The sequence below is a fragment of the Pseudopodoces humilis genome, chromosome 18, assembly GCF_049639895.1.
Source record: "Pseudopodoces humilis isolate 2021_Gansu_Grassland_sample_001 chromosome 18, ASM4963989v1, whole genome shotgun sequence".
Lineage (NCBI taxonomy): Eukaryota > Metazoa > Chordata > Aves > Passeriformes > Paridae > Pseudopodoces > Pseudopodoces humilis.
The window spans coordinates 11,283,465-11,307,680 of NC_142217.1; the positions used below are offsets into that span (position 1 = coordinate 11,283,465).

The 24,216-nt window shown below is 39.9% G+C and overlaps 1 protein-coding gene across 1 annotated transcript in view; it reads left to right on the plus strand.

Annotated features, from left to right (window-relative positions):
• Positions 1–620: 620 nt before the first annotated feature.
• LMTK2 (lemur tail kinase 2) overlaps positions 621–24,216 on the plus strand; it is a 41,738-nt gene continuing 18,142 nt past the window's right edge. The window contains exons 1-6 of the mRNA XM_005523181.3: positions 621–872; positions 15,169–15,293; positions 16,121–16,265; positions 18,010–18,083; positions 18,587–18,705; positions 19,417–19,504. Of these exons, the coding sequence (XP_005523238.2) occupies positions 719–872; positions 15,169–15,293; positions 16,121–16,265; positions 18,010–18,083; positions 18,587–18,705; positions 19,417–19,504 (705 nt within the window). The 5' untranslated portion in view covers positions 621–718. The remainder of the gene's footprint in view (positions 873–15,168; positions 15,294–16,120; positions 16,266–18,009; positions 18,084–18,586; positions 18,706–19,416; positions 19,505–24,216) is intronic.

A 24,216-nucleotide genomic window follows, 5' to 3' on the forward strand; every position in this document is an offset into this window, starting at 1 on the left:
GGCCGGGGCTCTGCGCTCCCGCAGGGCTGATCCCGAGGGATGGCCGGGGCTCTGCGCTCCCGCAGGGCTGATCCCAAAGGGATGGCCGGGGCTCTGCGCTCTGCTCCGGCGATCCCGGAGCAGCTCTGAGGGGGCTCCACGCCCGGACCGGTCCTGAGGGCGCACTAAGCCGCCAGGAGGCGCTGAGCTCACCGCGCCCTGGACTCCAGCGAGCGGGCTCGGCCAAGCCCCGCCTCCCTCGTCCCACCCCGCCTCCCTCGTCCCACCCCGCCAGCCGGTTGGCGGAGAGAGCCATCAATCGGAGCGATGCCCCGCCCTCCTCCAACTGTTCGGAGCGCGGCTTGATTGGCAACCGCGTGCCACTGCTCTCGCGCCGCAGCCTTCCCTCGCCCTAGCTCGCGCTCTACGGAGCGAATGGCTGATATAGCTGTCAATCAAGGCTCAGCCCCATACCAGCCAGTGGAGCCGCCTCCTGAGCGTGAGACGCGGTTTGATTGGTGCATCCGGCTGTCAATCAGCGGCGCGCCCCGCCCCGTCGCGGTCAGGTAGCCCGGAAGATGGCGGCGGCGGCGGGGGTCGGTGGGGCTCTGTGAGAGGAGCGGCGGTGGGTCCGATGTCGCGGAGCCGAGGAGCGGCGGCTGCCGCGGGGGCTCCCCGGAATCGCTGAGAACCTCGAGCCCCTCATTCGGCGCCGGGTCTCGGTCCGGGAGCGGACGGCATGCGGCAGCGCGGGGGGCTCGGCGGGAGCGCCGGGCGGCGGGGGGGCGGTGGCCCCCGGCTCCTCGGCTCGCGACACCTGCTCGGGCTCGTCCTTCTGCTGTGGCCGCTCGTGGGGAGCGGCGAGGCGGCTCCGCTGCCGCCAGCAGGTGCAGGTGAGCTCGGGGAAGCGGGGCGGGGGTGCGGCTCCGCGGCGGGGCCCGGGAGCGGCGGCACTGCGGGTTTCCGAGACACCGTCCCCCCTCCCCCGTGCTGCGGGCAGGGCTCCGCCGAAGCGTCGGGAAGGGCACGGCGGGCGGATGGGGCTCCCCGGCTGTAGGTCACGGCTCTGTCGGTGGCAGTGAGCGATATCCCGCTGTAGATCGCTCAGACCCCTGCCACTGAGCTGTGCGTTTGCTCTGTCTGTGTGTTTACCGCAGACCTTCTTCCTGTAGTTCTGCTGTTATCGCCTATACAGAGCACGGCGAGATTTTTCTTTTTCTGGTTTTGCCTGTGAATCACCGGGACTCTCGTTCCTGGGTGGAGGCTCTTCAGGGCAGACGGCGCTTCCCTGTTTTCCGGTCAGATTAGTCGGATTCCTCCCCCGGCCCCCCCCCCGGTCCGGCCTCTCTGAATAGTTATATAGTTCACATTTATTTCTCTCGTATATTAGGTAATGCTGACTTCCTTCGATTTCCCTGCTTATTTTCCTGTTTGTCTTAGAAACACAAACTAAGCAATATGCCCTCGCAGTTGTAGGAGTGACTGATCAGAGGTTTATTAGGACTCACAGGTACCAGCTTTGATTCATTTCTATTGTTGGCCTTTCACTGGGACTTGCAAACATAACATTGTATTGAGACTGAATTTTCTTAGGCTTGGGTTGGTTGGAATCTGTGCTGAGACTCCCTTGCCGTGAGGAGTTGTACAGTTTAAGTAGACAAGATGTTGAGGGAGGAGCAGGAGCAGTGGGGAGGGAAAGATACGAAGCACAAAGATTAGGTAATTTGGCTTCTCTTCCACACGGAGTATCAAAATAGGGAGTGGAACCCATACTTCTTTTATTTTTGGACTTGTGTCTCTTTTCCAGTTCTTCCTTCCTGGAACATTTATTAATTGTTCAGTAGTCACTCCCTCTATCAGCCTGCTTGGAGGTCTTTCATGCTTTGTATATAAGTAAATTATGGAAAAGATAAAATTGTCAGTCAAATATTTATTTATTTTGATGCTAAATGATAATTTTTTTTAATTTATAAAATACTTGGGGTTTGTCCAAATAATATTAATTTGTCATTGAGCTGTAAGGTAAGACAGCAGAATCAGTTCTGTATGGGGGGTTTTACAGTGCCTTTCCTGGGTCTTACCTTCCTTGAAATGCAGTTAATTTTTCTGTTTAAAAGGAAATGTCATAGTGTTCTTTTAATACAGTTTCCTTTTTCCTATGAGGACTATGCATGTGCCTTACAAAGATGGGGGAACAAAGCATTACTTCCATGGTACTAGTAAAAAGCTTTATTCTCAAAATGAAAATCTGACTGGACAAATTGCAGGACATAGTATTAGTGCTGTTTGTTTGTTCTGGGTTTGCTTTTTGGTTTTTTTTAATTCTGTATTTTTAAGAGACTGAATCAGGTGTGCTAACTGTAGTACTGCTAAGAGAAATATTTATGAAGTTGTGATATTGGCCTCATACAACATGAATGAAATACTGTAATTTTATACCTAAGTTTTTGTTATATTTAGGCCAAAGTATGTATACATTGGATGTTTCCTTAAGTTTAGCCAGCTGTCCAGATGCTGTCCTGGGAAACCCAGTGAACTCCAGAAAATGAAGCTGCTGCTTTCTCCTGTGTCTTTGCCCATGTAAGGGACAATGTGTTTGGATTACTTTATTGATGGATATTTAGTATTGAAACTTTAGGGCCTCATTAGGAACCTTTTCTAGTTTCACTGGCATCACATCTGCTGGGAGGACTTCCTCCTGACTGAAGTAATGTGTGCCTGGTGGGTTTGAGTGCAGCAGGTTCTTGGGGTGCAACATGTCCTGTATGAGAGTAGCAGGAACCACGGGGAAAGCTACAAGGCCTTTTTTTTTTCTTCCTTTGAATATCTTCCTAGTGGATGACAATGAGACTGGTTCAGCTTGAACCTTCTCTGTTATTCTAGGCAGGTTTTGTAACCTGTCTGAAGACAAATCTGTGACGTTACTTTGCAGAGTTAAGAGTCATGGGTTGTGTTTAAAAGCAGTTCAGCTGTACTGTGAATGTCCCTCTTGTGTCCCATGACAGATTGCATTGATTTCCTCTGTTGGGGCTGGCAGGTGGTGGTGGGCTCCATTCTGGACCTTGGCAGTTCTTGCAGTTGACTGTAACACTTGGTCTGATACATATGGATTGAAAATTTGAGAAGAATTTAATGGGCTTTTCATAGAGTGATTAGTAACTGGTATCAAAATTACTTCAGAATCCTACAATTCTTCACCTAGCAAGAATAGTTGCTTGTTTAACAGTGGAGAAACATTTTTATGTGTGATGCTTGTAATAGGAAAGATAAGTTCCACAGAAAAAGGAGGAAAGTGCCTGTAGTTACTGTAAGGAATTTTATAGAATATTTCATGAAGTATATCTATAATAAATTAACTTCTCCTTTGGGAGGAGGCTGGAATGCTGGAAGTGGTGATGGTCAGGTTCTAGCAAGACTAGATTGGATTCTTTGTGCAAAAATGCTCCAGTTTGTGGGAATGCTGTGGAAGTTTGCCAGACTGGATGGCTGGGGAGTTGTCAGGTTCTCAGGGTCCCGACTGAAAGGAATGATGCCGCTCTTTTTAAGTGTGGATTCGTAGTGTTTGCAGATGAAGGTGTGCATTGATGAGGTGTTCTATATCTGTCTTGCATTTTTGATGTTATACTTTGAAACTAATTTATTGTTTTTCACCCAACAATACGGAGACAAGGTAAAGGAAATGAGGCTTGAACTGTTTCCCTGATAAGGTTCATAGCAATTATTATAGGCAACATGAAAAACAAGCTGTTGAAGATGCTACTGCCTAAAAATACTTAAACCAACTTAGATTTAATTCTATAAGTGGAAAAGAATAATGCACTGTGATAGTTCTGAATTTAAGGTTTGACTTTATACTGGAGGTGAGAGCTAGGGCAGTTGTGCTGGAAAGGAGTTTCTAGACTGATGTGTTAAAGTTGTCTTTAGCCTGCAGAGTATTGGTCATTTTCCCCAGGTGCATCAGCTTAACGCAATTTCCACTACCAGCTGTGTGGCTGAAGGAAGGACATTTGGGCACTGCTTTTCTGCAGCAGTGTTTAGCAGCCAAACAGTGCATCACAAACTGCCATGGCTGCTTTACTGTGCTGAAGCTTTATATGTACATTCAGGCTCTCAGTTCTGACTTTGATTTCCATACTTGACCTTAATTCCACTGAGCATATGAATCAAGTGTGTGTGTAATGTCAGACAAAGTGTTTTCATCATCTCTGTGCTCTATGAAGTCTTTGCAAACACAAAGAAGAGGGACTCAAAAATACTTTTATTATCCTGTAAAACTTGAATAGGTGGTAGCATTTTTAGCAGGTGTGTTCAATTTCACACTTGTGATGACTGCACAGTGTGATCAGTTGAAGTGAGGCAGCTGGACTTGCTGTCTACATGATTGCTTTTTGAGAGCCTTGGCCTTGGAACTGAGTGGCCCAGGTGGGTGTCAGTGGCAGGGAGTCCCTGCTGATAGGCTTGGTCATGTAGGATTCAGGAAGAGATGATTAGAAGTTGGTATTTAGTATCCAGAGATGTTCATCTGGAGTATCTAAACATTCATGCAGCTGTATGAATATGAAGTATCTAAATATTCAGTCAACTGGCCTCAGATGACAAGTTAAAACTTGGAGATGAAGTCACTTTTTTTGTGTGTGTTAAGATGAGTTCTGTAGTACATATATACTCCTAGGAAAATCGTTGTTTTTGGGTTGCTTTGACTTGATGTTTTACTTGGTGTTCTGTCAGACTGGGGCCAAATTGCAGTGGTGGCCTGTCGTTTGGTACAGTGTAAAATGTCTGTGACTCTTGCACATAAGAAAAGCCATTTTCTAAGTGTATGCAAGTTAGCAACTCAGATCACTGGAAGTTAAGAAAAATCTTGCTTTTACAGTGGGAATTTTAATTGTGGTATGTGCCTTTTGTGGGAGTGGTCTATCCTTCCTCCCCTTTCAAGCACTGAACTTGTTTACTTCTCCCTGTATTTCTTTTTCTAGCTTCTGTCCCAGGCACTTAATAATTGTAGAACTGGAGCTGGAAATTTGTCTTTTATCTTTTGTTTCTATCTGTGAGTTTGACTCTGAGGTAAGAGGCCAACCCTGACTTTGGCCTGCAGGGATGTTCCACGCAAAGCTTTGTTCACAGGCTTGGTTTGCTTTCTCTGCCTGTGGCTGTAAAGTGTCTGGACTTCGCTACAACTAAAGGAGTCCTCATAGGAGGAGGTCACTCTCTGAAGCAATTTCTCACGTCTTGAATGCTTGGGTGTATTTAATAATTCCTTGGGTATCATTGCAGCATATTAAGATAGCACTGATCAGAAACTGTTTGAAGGTTTGTTGTCACAGTATCAGGTGCTGGGCATTGGTTTGAAAGGGACCATTGCTGGGTGCAGGTTGTGCCCCTGCATAAAAAAAAAAAAAAAAAAAAAAGATTCTGTGAGATCCAACATTCTGGATAGATAAATATGATGGGGAGTAATTTTCTGGATACTTGCTGTAGCCTGGTTTCAGTCACTATTCACACACAGTTTATCTGCATGGGATAAAGGGACCTCAGGCAGTGTAATGCCAGAGCTGCAAAAAATCACAGTTCTGTTTCAGTGCTATCACTGCAGTTCTGCAGCAGAAGGACAGCACATGGAGTACTGGAGTGTTCCTTAGGTTTTATTTTGGGTCTGCCTTTCTGTTTGGTCTGGGCACTTAGTGTCTGGAGAATGATACAGTTCTGGATACAATTTGCAAAAGCCTCAGTGTTTTTGTTGCTCTGTATGAGCTCTTTGTTTTCATTGTACTGTTATGAAAGGTCTTGAGCAACTTCTAGTTACTAGAAACATTTTGTCAACTTTTATAAGCAGAAATGTACAAAATGTGTCAGAGATAGCCCTTTCAGTATGCATGTGTGCTTTAAGTGCTGTCTGTAGCAAGGTGCTGTGTCATGTATAGCTTAGGCAAGGTAGTGGTGGGAAGCACATTGTCAGGAAATTGTCTTCTGAGTGATTTTCTGAAATGCTGTACAAAGTAACACCTTGTCCAACACTGCTACACTTACAAAAGTTTCCTTCCTGGTAAGAAAACATCACTATAGTGGCTTAACAGTGACGTGACTCTTTTGGGACTCCCACTGCACCCTAAGATTGTTTGGTATGAAAGATGTGTAGAAAATAGTAACAGTAGAATTTTTTTTTAGTGCTGACATTTAAGCTTTCAGCCTGTAGACCAGATCCAGTTCTCCAAAATCAGTCACTTCCTCAATGGCCTGTTCTTCCCAGGGATCCTTTAGCTATGAATAGGGATGAGAAATAGATCCATAAGCTCTTTTTACAAAATGCTGCTGCTTCCTTTCTCTCCTTCATTTCTTAACCCAGCTGTACATTGGAATTGGAAAGGCATCTACTATACAATCAAGATTCCAGAAAATCCCATTACATGAAAGTTTCCTTTATGGATTTCTTTCCTGTGAACTGAAATTAGTCTCTTCAAAGGCATTGTATCTTAAGGCTTGTGTTGCTATCAAATGGTAGGAGAAAGAGATACTGTCATTTTGGTTTCCATGCTGCAGATAATGCTTTTCTGATGGTTGGAGATACCATGCTGTGTGATCATCTCATGCTACTTTGAATTATTGTGGTCTATCCCATGTTTAAAAAAAACAACAAACTACAACTCCTGTGCCTCACTGCTGGAGAAATGGTATAGCAGATGAAAAAAACCATGTACTTGAGCAGGAATGAATTGTCAAACACAATATCTAGCAGTACAGAATAAAGTATGCTCAGCAGAATCTTGTGAGTGTGTATACATTTATGCACACACATACATGCAATTAAGAGTCAGTGATACATTTGCAAAATGATAATGCTGCCCAGATTTTCCAGAAACACTGCCATGAAGGCATAAGGCACATAATTATTTAACATGGATATTTTTTACCTTGTCTTAAGATGTCTTTGTGCAAACATGAGATTCTAGCACTGAAACTTCAAACAGATCTCGCTCTGTAAACACTTGAAGTACCAGCCTATATTTAGTCTTATTAAAATTGAGCAGTATGCTGTTATGTGAGTAATTCTCTGACATTACTGGGGAGACTTGCAGGATAATAGAATAAGGTCAGTAATGTAAAACTAATCCCAGCTCAGAGTTTTGCTAGTTACTAACTGTTCAGCCAATATGCAGGCCAGGACAAGTGCTTAGAAAACAGGAGGATCAGAGCAGTGTTGTTCCAAGATGCTCCAGGGGAGTCCAGCATTGCCCTGGATATTCTTGCCTTAGGATAAGTAATCTGTGCCACCCTAACACAGAAAGTGCATTTAAACACGTATAGATACTCATTTGAAGCATGTTGTAAAAGCATTTAGGGGGAACATGGGATAGAGTAGTTTGAAAAAGTGTTGGCTTATACTGGAGGATAGACTCCTGTTCTTTTTAAGGACAAATGGGAGGACAGAGATAATTTTCCAAGAATTTTTGGCATAGAATTACACATCCAGTTATGATATGAAGTAGCTAAGATTTCTTCTTGAAAATATTGTACCTTATTGCATAGGATAGTGATATTTCAGGGTCATGCGTCCACAAAACCCATTTAACTGTGCAACTGGCTTTTGACTAGAAATGTATCCAGAGCTCAAGATGGTTTGGAGGAGTGTCAGAGGAGTTTTTATTGTTACATGGGGAGCGCTCTGTAAGAAATGGCCACGTTGCTATCTTTGTTACTTAGTTACTTTGTTACTTCTGATGGTTAATTGTTGTAAAGGAGAAAAGCTGTTGGCTTTTCAGAAGAATTCTGTGCATGTGCCTTGGCCTTTCATCCCACCCACCTGCCCCATGAGGGACCTAATGGAGTTCTAGGGTAGGGCAGGGATTGTAATGGACAAATTGAGTAGAGGGATGAAATGTCTTCATTTCTGTCTAGAAGAACATGGGAACAGACTTGTATTTAACTTCTGATTATTTTTTCCCCACACTACTGCTGCATAGTCTTGTCATTTTACTTGTATCTTTCCAGGTGCCAGACTTTGACTGAGGCCATGTGACACAATTAAGATTTAGCCAGGAAATCGGTTTATTGACAAGCTGTTAGTTACTGTTTCTTGTTTTCAGAAATATTAAGTAAAATTGTGCACAAGTAACTTGGATAGCTATTAAGTCCCTAAGAGGTTTTTTTTCTTGAGGCCATATCTAGAAAGTCGGATTTTCCCTAGAAGGAAAAACAAAATCAGGTGATAAAGTACTTTCATAAAAGGGTATGTAATAGTGAAGGTTACTTTTATTAGTAATGCATTAGACATTTGCATTATTCAATGTAAGGGCAGCAATAATGTCATGAGAAGACATACTTTTGAAATAACTCTTCAATTAATAATATATTCAACAGTTTGTTCCAGGTTATTGTTTTAAGGTAGTAAACATTTGTACTTTCGTTGAGTGTTTTAAGTACTAAAAATCAGAATGCTGAAAAGCTTGTATGTAAACTGAGAAACATAAAAGTTCCTTAAGCAGTCTTGTGTGTCTGTTCTTAGGGATTTGCTTGGTGAAGGAACATTTCTAGTCTCTGCTTGAAATACTTTGGACATTTGGAACCATTTTAGATTTCACTAAGGGTGCTGCCATTGTGTTGAGGACAGCAAGTCAGTGAAAGTCTCTGAGATCTTGGGAATGTTTCTTCCTGTGGTACTGGTACTGTACTGGTAATGGCCATTCAAAGCAAAGGCTGATTGGAATTTGGAGTGTCTCTCTGACACTAAAATTCTCTTTGTTTTATTTTCAAAAGAATGTCTGAAATGCAAATAACACTCCTTCAAAACTTCTGTTTGCATGTGTTGTATCTCAGTTGAAGGTTGGTGATTTGAATGCCCTTCTAATGTAGTATTTTAAAGCCAATTGTGATATGGCATTCCACAAATAATGATACTGCACCCATTTCTTCTGAAACTTAATCTTGAAAATGATGCTTTTTTTGGCTCAGTTGTTACATGGAGCATAGCAGGAGAAAATTGAGATTACAGGAATGTGGTAACGAATGGAATGTGCTTGAGGTTGGTTGGGGTTTTTTTGTTGTGAAATGGAGGAGTTGCAGTGTCTGTTGTGCTTTACCTTGTCATACAAATCAGGCATTACACAATAGATGCATCTAAAATAATATTGAATAGAGGTTTGGCTTAGTATTCTGCCTGTTACCTGCAGGCCATCTGAATTTATAGGCCTGGTTCTGTCTGTATGGTTTTGTGCTTATTAGTAGCAAGCCTCTGAAGATTTCAGGCAGTAAATAAATGCAGGAGAAACACTTCGAGGGAAAAATAATGATCTGAATCTGGCTTGTGAAGAACTGGGTAGGAGTAGATAGCACTTTCCCACTTAATTGCTGGCATAGAACAGAATGACAGAATTATTTAGGAAAGTTGGGATAGCTTTTAAAATCATATTTGTCATAACTACTATAAATTAGGGTGATATTACACTTTTAAATGTGGTTGCTTTATTATTTGTTAAAAGCAGAGTAAGTAAACTGACAAAGTTTATGAAAGATGCCTTGGGTATAGCTAGGAAACAAAATTAGGTTTGGTCATTCATTAGTATTTTAAAGACTGTGCTGTTCTGACTTGGTGTGATAAAGTAGCATCTTAGTTCATGATCATATAATTTGAGTGTGTCCAAGAGACAGTTTAAGTGATTGCTGTCATGCTAGATTTGTGCTGGAAATAGTTATAGCTATTAGTGCCAGTTATATGGCTGCTCTTGAAAGGAAATGGGCTCTTGCTTATGCAGTGGGACTGTTGTCGCATAGCAACTACTGTGCTGAAAGCTTAAAATCAGATGCTCCCTTGAAGTTCACTGTGCCCTAATAATGCTTAATTTATCTGTGCCTTACACTGCCTTTATCACAGTGGTGAATGTCTTTTATGAGTGCACTCAGTAATGTCTGGAATATACATTTACTTTTCTTTTTCCCCAAGCTTAGAACTGTATGATATCATGCATTTTTTAGCCCAGTTTTCTCAAGGTGGAGATTTTAATAATGTGATTACTCACATTGAACCAAAATCAAGAGTTCAAGCATCCTGGCCTTTCCTAATCTGTAGAAGACGGTAGTAGAAGAAAGGCAAGCCCAGCATCCCTCATCTGTAAGCAGCTATGCCTGGTCCTGTGTTGTCCTGAGTGGAAGCTGTTGCTTGACAAATAAACATAGATGGAATATTTGGCTAGTTGGCATGCTCATTCCTTGTAGTTAGTGATACCAAAGGATGCCAGAGGTGGATGACATGAGGGGTGTTTGAGAGTATTGTGTGCATACTGGGAAATGGGGTAGAGAAGGGAAACAGTTCTAGTGAAAAAAGAACTTGTTTTTCCTTAGGTGTTGCATTTGATGGTTGGAGAACTGTCTTATGAAGAAAGGAGATTTAAAAGAAACTTAGGAAGGTATAGGGAATCCTATAGAAGTTGCTTTGAAATATGCGTTTTATGAAAATAACATTTTCCAGCCCTTGAAACATTGTAATAAATACTGACGTGTGTGTTCTCAGGTCTGTACTTGATCCTGAGAATGCCAACACAGTTCATCATCGTTTCCTCAGTGAGCTTGTTTGTGTACTTGCCTGTGTACAGCCTTTGACTTGACATGTGCAGTGCTCAAATTTAGGCTTTAGTGAAGAACTTGCTTCGGAAATGGCATCTTCAGAGGTGCTGAGGAATCTGCTTCAGTAGCTACTAATTAAATATCTGCCTCAGCCAGGGTGTTGAATTGTTTATGATACTGTGTACTTCTAAAAAGTGGGTAAATAACAGATGTATTTAATCCTGTGAAGCTTTGAAAGAATACCTGATTTTCTGTGTTGATAATGTAGGACCATCTAGATGCCATTTTGGTATAGAATAGGTCCTAGCACAGAGCTTTGTAAAGCATTATGTTGTGTTAACCTGTGCAGTAACACACAGCAACACAGCACTTTATCTCCTGCTCATTTTAATACAGGACTGATATAACCCAGGCCTCTGGCTTAAGTAGTTTGGATATACCAAAGCAAACTAGTCTAGACTGTTCGTATTAGCTGACAGGAAGCCTTTTACTGTTGGCATGTTAGAGACATGATTTTTTAATCTGTTTGGCAATTCCTTTCATAAAGAGCAGATTGTGACTTCTGGGTAGATATTAAGATGCCTTAGGTTGTTACTGCAGAGGGCTACAGTAAATAGGGCAGGGTTTTAAACTGATGTGCTGAATAAATCTATTAACTTCTCTAGAATGTATGATATTAAGAATCTTCACTTCTGCAATAATTGTGGAATTCTCAGTGTTTATTGGATTATATCTAGGTTTATATTAAAATTATTTCAATGTTTGTTTTTTTGACAGGTTTTTTAATTTAGGACAATTCTTTATAAAATGGTCCTCTGCATTAATTAGAATGGATTTCTTGCTGGTTGCTTTTTTCAGTCAGGATCATAAAATAAATGTCATTCCTTCATACTTTCACAATTTACAAACACAAGGGCGTATTAGACATCTTCTAGTTCTAAGTCATTTTACTAAGCTCCAGTGAATTAATCATTGGATGGAAATAGTTGAAAACTGCAAACGAGATTATTCTGCAGCAGATTTTCAGCACATTGTCACAAAGACCAGTTCCAGTACCTAATCAGTGACTTCTGTCACTGAATGTGTATTCATGCAAGCTATTAAAATAGCTTCACTTACAATAAATTTTAGCCCAATTACAGGTTGACATAATTTAATACTTAGTTTTCCATTTTTTAAAAACTCTTCAAATTAAAAATATTACTTATTAATTACTATGTAAGAAACTTCAAAGTTTATCCAAACAGAAATGGGTTCTGTAATTCTTAGTAAGTAGCTTTTACTTGTGTGAGTCATCTGAAATGCTGCAGAAACTTGCCCAGGATAATTGGCATTTTTCTTGTATTAAAGCTTCTGTTCATAATTTTCTATGTGAAAATTGCCTTGTGCTTTTGGAAGTTTAGATGAGTTCCATCTTAACAGACCATTAATGATTAGCTGCCTTTTCAAAGATGATCTTTGCTTTAAGAAAAAAAAAATCATTACTTTCTCCAATTAATTGCTGCTCATTCACATGGTTTCATTTCTAGGGAATTTTAAAAAGTTTTAGAGGTTAGGAAGTAACATAGTGAACAGCAGCAATATTTTTCTTTTCTGTATTCTTTCCAGGACACTTAAGAGATCGTTACCTTATGGGGATCACTGTAACTTGCATAAAAGGCTTAGACTTTAGGCTTGATAAATGTGTAGTTTCTGTCACAGAAGGAATTCCAGCTAAAATGTTATCTTTTTTCATATAAAGTGTCTGAATACATATGCAGTGTATCTAACATGTACAATAAATGCAACTTATGATTGGTAATGCTCATTATGTCTCACTTTGAGTTAAATAAACCACTTGGAGTTAAATAAATGTCTCACTTTGTGTTAATAAATTGTGCCTAAGATCGTCATGAGCTTGAATCCTCCTAGATGGATTTGCTATAAGTTGTAACTGCTGGGGGTCAAAAGTGGGGATCCTGAGTTGGAGTGAGCATGGTAATGTTTGTGTAAATGTAAGTTGTGGTTGTGCTGCTGTAGGTGGGATGGTGCAGGGCTGAGAGTTTCTAGGTAGAGGTATCATCGTGACCAGCTAATGTACTTGCAGTGGATGTATTTCTGGGAGCACAAACCCCTGGCCAGGTCTTGGAAAGAAGCAGTAGGATTGAGGGAAGTAAAGCAAACTGAAAAGCTGCTTCAAGTTTTGGTTGAGGCTGGTCAGAAAGGCCACCTGGAAGATGATGTGGTGTTTGGAATAGAAGGCTCTGGTGAGGAGGGACAATGCTCAGTTTCTGGGGGAAACAGGAAGTCATTCTAAAATTCATGTTAGCCAAAAGAGACCTTAGAGTGTACCAGAAACCAGAATAAAGTTTGGTAGCATTTTTTTAGTGTTTTATACACTTGGCAGCTGAGGTGCTTTACACCCACCTCTTAAGGACCTGGTCTGAAGTTAAGTCCTCAAATAGCAGGAATGCTTTCTGTGAGTAATGACAAGGCTCTTGGTGCCTGAGTTCAGTGTTCAGGGATTTGCTTGGCCAACTTCCCCAAATGCATGAAACATTTGAGGGGGTTCAGGAGCCTTGATCTTCTACTGGGAGGAGTATATTGTGATTGTGGTGATGTTCCTGGGTGTTAGGGAAAATCTGCATCTGTTTATTAGATAGTCTGAGGTGAGTTGACTTCTTGTTTCAGTGAAGTTGTGGGTGAAGATGGGGAAGCTTGGAAATGAATGTGTGATGGATTTGGAAAAATGTCTGAAATAATAATTTTAATTTGTAACACCTGGTAAGTTTGTTTTTTTTTCTGGTAGTAAAGCTACCTTTTATTATTTGGTTTGAATTAAGAGTTCAAAGAAATTTCTTAAATTTTATCTGCAGCTGTATCACTTCTGTGTGTTTGTTACCATAATCTAGCTAATTAATGACTTCACAGAATGCTTATATTTGTAGCTCAGGTAATTTTCAGTCTCCTTAGTAAGGCTACTGAACATCTGGAGGAAGCAAACACAAGTCAGCTGGTATCAGCCCCTTTTTTCTTGTTGATGCTTAGAAATGGAAAAATATCCACTGAGTTATATAGAAGGCTTGATTTAGATGAATATAAATTGTTCTATTGAGAGCCCTCTTCAGAGATACTTTGTTCTCTTCAGAATTATGACTAAAAGCTGGTGAGTGGCCTCACATCGTTGTTGATCTGTGTTTGAACAATGCTTGATATCTGCAGTGAAGTATTCCCAGTCCCTAATGAGCTTTGAATGCCAAAGCTATTGTGGAAACTAGAAACAGTCACTTGTTTGAAAACCTACCATTTTTGCTGACTTTTATTTGTTGTATTGATAATATTCCTAATTGTGCAGAACATGTGACCTTCTGGAAGTACACTGACACACTTCAAAGCAGGATTTTTATTATGTCAGTTTAGTTTTTACATCTAATTAAAATAAGTAAATATTCTGTAAGTGTTCAGTGGAACATGATGAAAAGTTGTAGCTTTTTCTGCGAATCCCTTATTTTTTGCAGTTTTTTGAAGGTTTAAGAGATAGGTGGACAAGTTTGTGTGTCCCTTAACTAGTGATCAGCTTCTACTTCTCTTATTTTTGAGGCTTCATTTACACCCACGTCCTATTGCCAGATGTTCCCATTGATACTCAAATGCTCTCGTAAAATCCAGTCAGTCCAGGTCACCTTACATTGTTAAACTCTGACAGTGATGTAATAGCTAAATATATTTTAATCAGATGTGGTCCAACTACTATTCTGATCCCTGTGGCAGTACCTGTTTGAAAAGAAACAGCAACAACAAAAACAACTCCTTGATATTTGTGCTCTGGTCTCCTAGGGAACCACGTGTCTTTGTTCTCCACTGAAAATGAAAACAGGGATGAAAATAGGTTTAATACCCCTGGCAATAACTTAACATTTTTCTAAAATGCCATTTGAGGCTTTTGATCCTGTGTGAGTAATAACCTGACTTAATCTCAGGAAATGTGGTTTAGAATGTTTATATATAAAATTTTGGAAAATTATTTGGAAGTGTTTGTAAAACAGCTGGAAACCTAAAGTTCTCAAAATGGAGACAAATCACCTACTGAATCACAAGAAACAAATTGTGTGGAGCTGATTACATCCATTGCACTTGTGACAGCAACTTGTGCGTTTGGCACGCTGTCATACTGCATTTATTGAAAGAAAGAGTACTGTCCTGTAGTGATACATTTTTACATTTGTGTGCAGTTTAGGTGAGGATTTCTTCTAGCTGCCTGTTCTTGTTCTTGGTCAGGTGTTTTAGCTTATGGGAAATGTCTTCCAAAAGATTGTATTTCTACTTTGTGTTTGAATATCTGTGTAAATTTATTGACTTAAACAGAATCTGAAGATTTGGTACTATCACTGTTCATCATAAACTTCAGTAAATCACATTGGCTGAGGCCTCCTAGCTGGAACCAGGTAAGTCCAGAATGGTACAGGCAGGTGGTGGAGCACAGATCTGTTCTGCCAGTTTGTCCTTTCTGTTCAATTTCCTCATAGCTTTGATCACATCCATGGAATTAAATGTTCAGACTCCCATTTTTAAATAAATGCAGGTGGCTAATATGTTTTGAAGGAACTTAAGGTGCTAAACATATTTATATAATACTGCATACATGTTTATTTCTAGGAGAAGGAGCTACAGCTGAGGTTCCCTCATCTTTTGTGATTCTATCTCTGTGCACTCTGGTAGTCCTGGTCATTCTGCTAGCAAACTGTGTCTCCTGCTGTAAAGACCCTGAGATAGATTTCAAGGTAAGACCTGAAGTTATCAATGTGTGTACAAGTGATATTCTCAGCTGCATCCTGATATCCACAACTTGATTAGTTGTGCTAATACTCTGCAGTGTCGCTGTACGTCCTCCCTGCTGAAACAGCTAGTGATTGTATTCCTGCAGGCTGTGGAGTCCTGATGCAGCTGTTTATTTTAACTAATTGCTCCCTGCTGCAGTAAGGATCTTTAATGCCTTTTCAAATAATAACTAGCTATCAGGATCAGTAGTAAAAGTTACACCTTTGAGACAATTCTGCTATAAAAAACCTTTTTGTTGTTTTTCTGTGTTTTGTTTTTTCTTAGTTGGCAGGTGGGGTTTAGGACACTCCTGTCAAATAATAACACTGAAGATGCTATCCACTGTAGCAAAACTCGTGATAAATTGTCATCAGAGAATTGTTACTTTTGGAACATCTGTAATCAGTACTCCTAAATCTGAGTTTTGCTCTCATTTCTAAATGGAGAATATTTGGCCTCAGCAGTTCATAGTAATTCATTCAAAGCCTGGGCTAGCATTTAAAGTAAAAACAAAACAAAGCAAAAAAAACCAGCACCAACAAAACCCAAACCATGAAACCCACAAAAACCCAACTAAACAAAAACCTCTTGATTATTAAAAGCAATGCTTTAGTCTCTTTAAGACAGCAATTAATTAATGTAAAATAATGAATATAGCACTAAATATCTGTCAGTATCCTTGGGAAAAAAGCTTAGCTTCCTTAGCAGTGCTCATTCAAACTGAAAGATATGTATTAGTACTTATTTAAAGGCAAGGATCAGCTTGTTTACTAAGACTTCTTTTGTTTAGGAGTTTGAAGATAACTTTGATGATGAAATAGATTTTACACCTCCAGCAGAAGATACTCCATCTGTTCAGTCTCCAGCAGAAGTGTTTACTCTTTCAGTTCCCAATATTGCTTTACCAACTCCCTCCCAGTTTCCATCTCGTACAGGTAAAATACTGGTTTTCAATACAAAAACAAAAGTAGGCATTTTCAGTGTCTAAAATGGAGTGTGGCTGATTGTTTGACTTTACTGTAATTAATAACTTGTTATAAATTTCCATAAACTGAGCCAATATATTTTGTAGGGTAAAGGATAAAAGGGGAAATATTACTCCTGAGATGTTTTCCTCTTACCTCAGGGTAAGAGAGTTGAACAGAACAAAACTACCTTAAGCCCCCTCCTCTAGATTGCTGTCATTATATCTCTATATACCTAAAGGGTTTGAGATACCCTGGGACATTTGTGACTTCTGCTCTTTAGTGCTTTTCTTCATGGCTAAGTTGTCATTGGGTTTTAATCAGCACCCTTAAATTGAGATGAGTGAATCCATTACTTGACAGCAGTGCTACTGCTCAGCTGCATCACTGTCTTGATGTCACTGTAGACTCTTTGTGCAGTAAATGTGATCTTGGTGAGACAGCATTAGGTTTCATCTCCCTGTGTGGAAGGGGTTTTGTAATGTACTATTTAAAATACAATTTTTGTAAAAGGAAACTTAAGTGTCTTATGATATTATAAACAGAGTTTAGCCTAAAGGACTTACTCTCATACTGTGCTATTTCACATAATTTTACATACTACTTGATCTTTAGATGTGCAGGGAAGCTTCTAGTAAAATTCCTGTACAAATTTCAAGGAACTGTCTGTGTGCCTTTAATACAAATGACACAGTTGTGCAAATGACTCAGTATTTTGAAGAGCTGGAAAAAATTATGAGTGAAAAATTTTATGTCAGTTCTTCTGTGTAGCCATAATTGTTAAAATGAAGCTGTCACAACAAGTGTTTTGCCAGAAGTAATGCAATGTGCCTGAGTACTCAGATAAAATGTGGTTGCACTGCTGTGGCCTTCACCATGCCTAGGAGAACATTGAGAGAGAATTATACAGCTCTGGCTCTTCCAGTGCAATAATACTGCTCTGTATGTAGTTTATGGAAATAAAGTGGGGGCTAGAATTCTCAGACAAGAAAAGGTTTTGTTTAAATCAATTAGTGTTCCGAACCAATTGGGCAGCAGAGGGATCAGCACTGCTGAATCTCTTCTGGTGAGTGAGGTCTGCCATTGTTACTGCTGATCCTTTGCCGAGAGCTGGGTTTTCTTTTCTGTCCTCCTCTCTGGGCTCTTATGTGAAGTATTTTTAGTTGAAAAATGTCCTCCTTCCTTGTGGTAGCTACAAGTAGGGCAGTTGGGCTGAAGAATAAAGCAGTCAAACCTTTTCTCTTAAAATGTAACTCTATATAACTCGAAATGTTAAGATGTACAAACAATGAGTTTTGTCTGGGGTTTTCTATTTACACAGGAGACTTTTGTAAGTAGGTTATTTTCTCTACCCAGCTACAGGCTATAATACACTTTTATATTAGAAGCAGAACTTAGCCTTTTTGCTTACTTGCTGAGTATATTAAAAGCTTGTAAGTTCACATTTTATCAGGACAAATTACTGTGGTTTTGCTGGAGGTGTGTTCTGGTGTAGTTTAGAAGATAGACCTGAGAAATGTTTCACTTGAGTGCTGTTGTCACAACTTTACCTTCCTACTTTGTGTACATCTGACTAGGGTTTGCTGCTTGTGCTGAGTGTGTGCACCCAGTTGGGAATAAATCTTGTAGAAGCTTGCATTATTTCCTCAGCTGTTGCTAACTTTGGCCATCTGAGTGGTTTGATACGTGTTATGTTTGTTTCGTTGTGTGACAGATGGATCAAAGTCTCAAGTTGCACGTCAGAGTCTAAACTACATCCAGGAAATTGGAAATGGCTGGTTTGGAAAGGTGAGGAGTTATCTCTATATTGCACAGATTGAGGCTTATTCTCAGCTGACTAGGCCTCTGTATTTACTTTAAAATGATACTTAAAAAAAAAAGAAAAAGGCATAGAAAAAAATTAGTTGAAATTAGATATTTTCTTGCATGTCTTTTTTAGCTGTAATCATAGCACTAATCTGTGCTTTTAAAATTTATTTGTAGATTCTTACTAGAGACTAGTTAGACATTTCACTTCCATGGATTTTATTTAATACACTCCTCTTTTTACCAATCCTTTCTGGGAAAAAAATTAGCTCAGTAAGTGATCTTCACTAGAAAACATGTTTTTTGAAAGCTGGCATGTAGATCAGTTGTCAAGATTTAAGTATGTGTATTTATCAAAGCTCTGTTTGTGTTTGTAAAAAAGCCAGAAAATCTTTCCTGCAACATGTTTTTAGCTCTTGTTTTTCTTTGCAGGGAGAATACAAATGTTTTTTCCCCTCTGATTAAAGACACTGTCTCTCTTTCAGGTTCTCCTTGGAGAGATCTACACAGGCACTAGTGTAGCAAGGGTAATAGTGAAGGAGTTAAAGGCGAGTGCAGGTCCCAAGGAGCAGGAACAATTCTTAAGAAATGGAGAACCATATTAGTAAGTAATGTTTCACAGCTTCATTCTGCTTCAGATAAATTATGGATATTGCTCAGTGTTATTGTCTCTGCTTGCCCTCCTATATAACTGTAATGTTTGTTTTTAAAATGTGAAATACACTCAACCCAAAGTGAGCAAAAGTTGTGTTCACATAACTTAGTGTGCTTTTACCTTGCACAGATGTGCTGTAAAAGGTTGGTCAGTGAAGAGCTTTCTTGATTCTTTCTAACATGCTGGTTATATTTGCATTTATGCTTAGGTTGTTGGCATTTGTCAGAAGAAATATCATGCCTTCTGCTGCATTGGCACAAGTGGTTTTGGAGCAATTTAGGAAAAGTAACTGATCTGGCTGGGAACTAACCTGGCTAAAAAAAGGTTTATCTCTTAGCCAGCTCTGTACCCTGGTGTAGTTCATGAGTTGCATGCTTTTATTTTTGGTACGAGGGGTCGTGGGAGGATGGGTGTGACTCTCATGTGGCAATTCTGGTTTTTTTGGGTTTGAGATCCTCTGAGTTTTGGTGGCTGTCAGTGATACACTTCAGCAGTACAAAAGGAGATACAAAGGTACAAATGGAGTCTGTGGCTTTGGTACTTGCACCTTCTGTTCTTGCCACCCCCCTCCATTGTTACATGTTGAAACTTCTGGTAGGGGTTTCAGTGTGTTGCATCTACTGTGATCTTCTGGACTTTAACTATATTTTTTCACTCCAGCATTCTTCAGCATCCAAATGTTCTCCAGTGTATTGGGCAATGTGTTGAAGCCATTCCTTATCTCCTAGTTTTTGAGTTCTGTGACTTGGTAAGTGCACTTATACGAGATGCTGCAGTTGTTTTTCCACTGGTGTATATTGTGTGTGGTATATTTACTGTCCTTTGCTCATGAAATGATTCTTCTGCTTTCTGGGAAGTTTTTTGATTAACTAGAATTCTAGAAGGCTTTTGTTTGTTTATTTTTTTAGAGGAACCACAATTACCATTTTTTGTTTGTACTCTTTTCAGTTCATCGTGTATGTTCTAAGTGCATGTGGAGTGTTCTGAAAAGGCAATTACCTGTTCCTTGATAATGGAATTACCAGTCTCTTTCAGTCTGCCTTCAGCAGGGAGCTTGGAGGGTAGAGGGTGTCATAGCAGGGAGCTTTTTATCACAGTCCAGTATCACATGAACGCACCAATCACATCCAAAATATTTGCTGTCTGCAATCTTAATGTGCTTTTATTACCATTTATGTGAAAATGTTAATTGAGGAAAATGCAAGAATTTTTTCCCTTCTGCCTTCTCTCCCACCTCCAGGGTGCCCAAATTTTACCCATGCTGTGCTGCTTTGTGTTAAAATGCAATGGTGTGCTCACTTCTGATATCAGTGACATGTATTCTAATAACTAGAATTTTCAGTTTCAGTCTTCATTGTCTTCCTGATCCTTTCTCTTATGGTACTCTTCTTTTCCCTACATTTGTATCCTTTTATTTCCTTTCTCATGCTGTTTCTACCCCCCCAGGCAACCACCTTGTGCTTCCTGGGCACCCGAAGAAAAGCTAGGAACGAACTGAAGGGTGTTCCTACTGCTTTCAGTGCCACATGGTCCCTGGAGTGGGAGGGACAGCACAACGCCTTGCTCAGACACTGCATTCCTTGGAATGTTCCTGAATGTTGTGAGGAAGGGGGGCATGTACAGAGCCTTTGAACTGTGCCCAGTGTGCAGAGCCATGAGAGACAAAAATTTGGATCCATGGTCTGGAAAGATGTAATTATTTTGTTGTAGCATAACACATTACTAAAACCAAACAAACCCCGAAGTCCAAGTGGCTGTCTAAACATTGGCTCAGTAACTGCTTTTAAGGTTTGTTGTGTAGATGTCACCCAAAGCAGAGTTCCTTGGGAAATGTCAAGACAGAAGTGAAGTCAGAAGTGCATGGATGTTACAAAAAAATAATTATTTCAGAAATAAGATAGTTTGGATTTATAAAATTCAGCAAGATCTTTTTTACTAGTTTCACTACTGCAGAATTTTCCTTTAAACTCAGGTGCAAAAATCTGCTTCTAATTGCCTCAGGCAATTTAGATTAGGTGCACGAACATGAGTTTTTTGAGAAATATCAATTAATCTGTGACCTTAAATAACTATATTTTTCCTTGCTGATCTTTTGCTGAAATGTGTTAGCTGTGGTAAATTAATGAGGCAGAAGTGCTGATAAAATCCTTCTTTCCCAACTGAAGAAATGCCTGAATTTTTAAAGTGACCAATCAAAGTGAAATGTTCTGGATTTGCTAACAATTAAAAACTCTGTGCCTAAGGTTAGCAGATAGGGTTTTTCATGTAGAAATAGAATACTACTTAGTGATTTTTAAACCTGCTATTCAAATTTGATTTTCTTTACAAGGATCCTGGAAAGAGAGTTCCATTTTATAGATTCTATCAGATATCCAGTCATAATTGCTGCCATGTAGTCAAATAGTTATGTGATTTAATCCAACTTTAAATTTGAAGATGGAGTAGCTTTTAAAGATTGCCCTACTTTAGTTATATAGGAAAAAATAATATCCTAGTTTGATGCCTGATTATTTATGCCAGAAGTTGTCATGATCCTACAGAGTAATCTGGAAAGGATTTTACTTAAGGGGATGAAGTAGATTTTCACTTTTAACTGGCGGCAGTAAGCTTGACAGTTAAAGTGGTAGTTTTACAAATTTGAGTGTAGTTAGGTAATTTCTTTGGAATGGAAAATAAATGTCTATGCTCATAATTCTATTCCAAGTGAACTAAAACTTGGTTTTAGAAAATTATATATTACAGTCAGTTAAACATAACCTTCATATTAAAGTCTGGCTCACTTAAAGAGTTCTTGCTTGGTAGAACTGAGTGTCTGCTAGACATGATGATATTTTTTTCTTTGTGCACACAAACACTCAAAGGCTGGCCAGAGAGGACAATGTTCCCTTTGCAGCTTGGTGCAGAGACTGGGCCAAGCAGCTCAATATTGCTGTGCATCACTAATTCTTGTTGTAGTCCAGGACCTGGAGTGGGAGGTTGCAATGTTGGAGTAAGCACAGAGAAGAGACAGGAAGGATGGAATGTGAAGGAAGCATGATGGAATAGGAGATGTGGCTAAATAGGGTTTTTTAGTAAAAAGGTTTTTAGGTAATGTCAGGAAGTTTTTTATCACTGTGGTTGGAATGGCAGTTATTTGGATTTTTTAGACTTCTAGTACTTGATCTCAAAGCTCCTTTTGTACTTTTTTCCCCCTAAAATTGGATGAGTTGGGTGCATAGAGGTGCTTCCAAAACACATGGGAGTGATTCTTCATCAGAAAAAGCATAAGGGCAGGTGGAACTTAAATGATTGATTAAAGATTTCAGTGTCTGTGGTGGCTACTGTTTAAACGGGAAGGATGAAGAACGTGGTCCTGTTCAGCTGCCAGTGGTTTAATGCTGAGCTAAAGCTCTTTCCTTTATGTTATGGTGGTGTCTGTGTATATCCAGCAAAGTAAACTTGTTTTAATCCCTTGTACTTGTGTGTTTAAGAATTCAATAGTTCTGAAAAAACATGGCAAGAAGACAAGCTGTGTTGGATAGGAAGTTTTAATATCTTCAGGTGACAAGTTCTTTTGAGGCTCATGTGGCAGTGTTGACCTTGTTTAGCAAATTTGGCCTGCTGAGTAACAAAGAATGTGGCTATTCTGCTGACCAACAGTGTGGAGAGTACAGAGGTTGTTTTATTCACACTCCTTCAAACTCATAGCCTATCACAGCGTGTCCTCCTTTTGCTACTTCTCTTGCTCAGATTTGCAGCCTTTTTAGGGCCATTTGACCTTGTCTTGGCTGCTTAGGCAGCCCTGTTGGATTATCAGTTCCCAGGCTCCTTGGCATTGAAAGGTCTCGATCAGAGACACACTGGAAACTGTAGTGCAGAGAAACCAGAGCTGTCAGGGTGGCAATGCTGAATGTCAGGCAGGCTGGCTCACTTGTTTTCTTGGCCACAGAAACTCCTGGTATATTTCTGTTACACAAGATTGCTGGTTGCATGTGCAAGAACTGTTTTGCCTAACATTTAGTCTACTTTATAATGTAATCCAAGTTTCTCTGTATCCCTTGCTTTGCAGAGCTGAGAGGGAACCAGAAGTCAGATGCACATAAGTGATTTAAGCTGTTAAATTGTATGCCTTGCCTGTGTTCAAGTAATTTAGAAAATAGTAAATATAAGAAGAAATGCTCAGAAAGGTTTCACAGCCCCTTTCCCTATATTAGTTGCATTGTATGTTGGTGCAGTCTGCTATGAATAGTTAATTGTTCACTGTTAAACATTGCAAAATGATGCCAGGTTAAAAATAGTGGTAGCTGTCTTATTAACTTTAATATATTACTCAGCCCTGTGTGTGGCCAGCGTTTTGTCAGCACAGCAAATCCTCTAATGGATTGACATAATTTATGAGTAAAAGGAAAGTTATTCAAATGTGGAAGTTGTATGTATATTGTGAGGTTGATTTGCCTATCAAATTCTTACAGAAATTCTTCAAGTCTTGCAATTCCCTGTGCAGATGAGATCATCAGGATGCAGTATTTGCCTGGAATGCTCTGTAGCTTACTTCAGGGATGTTGCTGGTAGGGGAAAGTGTCTGCTTGCAGTGATTGGTTCTTTTTTTAATTACTGCCACTTGAAGGCATGTTCTAATTGAAAAAGAATTTTCGCAATGAAAACTTCATAATCAAAGAGTTCAGTGAATCTATTTAATCATGGTCAATATGGATACGAGCCAAAGAGCAGATTTATCAATGGTGTGTGGTTGAACAAAAAAGGGGAGGATTTGTCAGTTTATGACAACTTGGTAGAATGTGTTCAGTAGAGGTAATTTGGTAACTGCTTCACGTTTTTAAGACCATCATCAGCTTTAAATCAGTGCCGTCTGGTTAACAAGTCATGTCAGCCATTTGGGTGTTCAGAATTTGCACAAACATAAAGCTGCCAAAGAGTAAGTACTGACTGTAAGTGTGCCACCAGCTTCTGGCTGATACAGAGAAAAAGTATATTAAAACTTACAAAAATGTCTGAACTGAGAAGGGTGGGAAGAAAGGCAGAATTTACTTCTTCATGGAATCCCAGGAGAGGAAGGAAAAGGCAGAGTAGCAGAGGAGGTTGGAGATAAAGTAGAGCCTTCCTCAAGCATGATTATTGAGCTTTTTATATTTAGATGTTTCTGCAATGAATTTTGCAGAACTGCATTTATTCAGATATATATATAACCTTTGATATTTACTGTGTTAAGAAGTCTGTCAATAAAGGGCCATTTTGTGGCTCTCAAAATAGTGCAGGGAGAATGTTGCTGTGTTGCTACTGTCTGCTTTTAGGCAGGGAAGCATCATAGGATAATTCAGGCTTGCAAGGAGCTCAGGAGGTCTCCAGCCTCCTGCTCAAAGCAGTATCATCCTGATGTCAGACTGGATTTCTCAGGACTTTGTTCAGCTGAATCCTGAAAACATCCGGGGACGGAAACTGTGTGTTCCTTCTGGGAAGCTT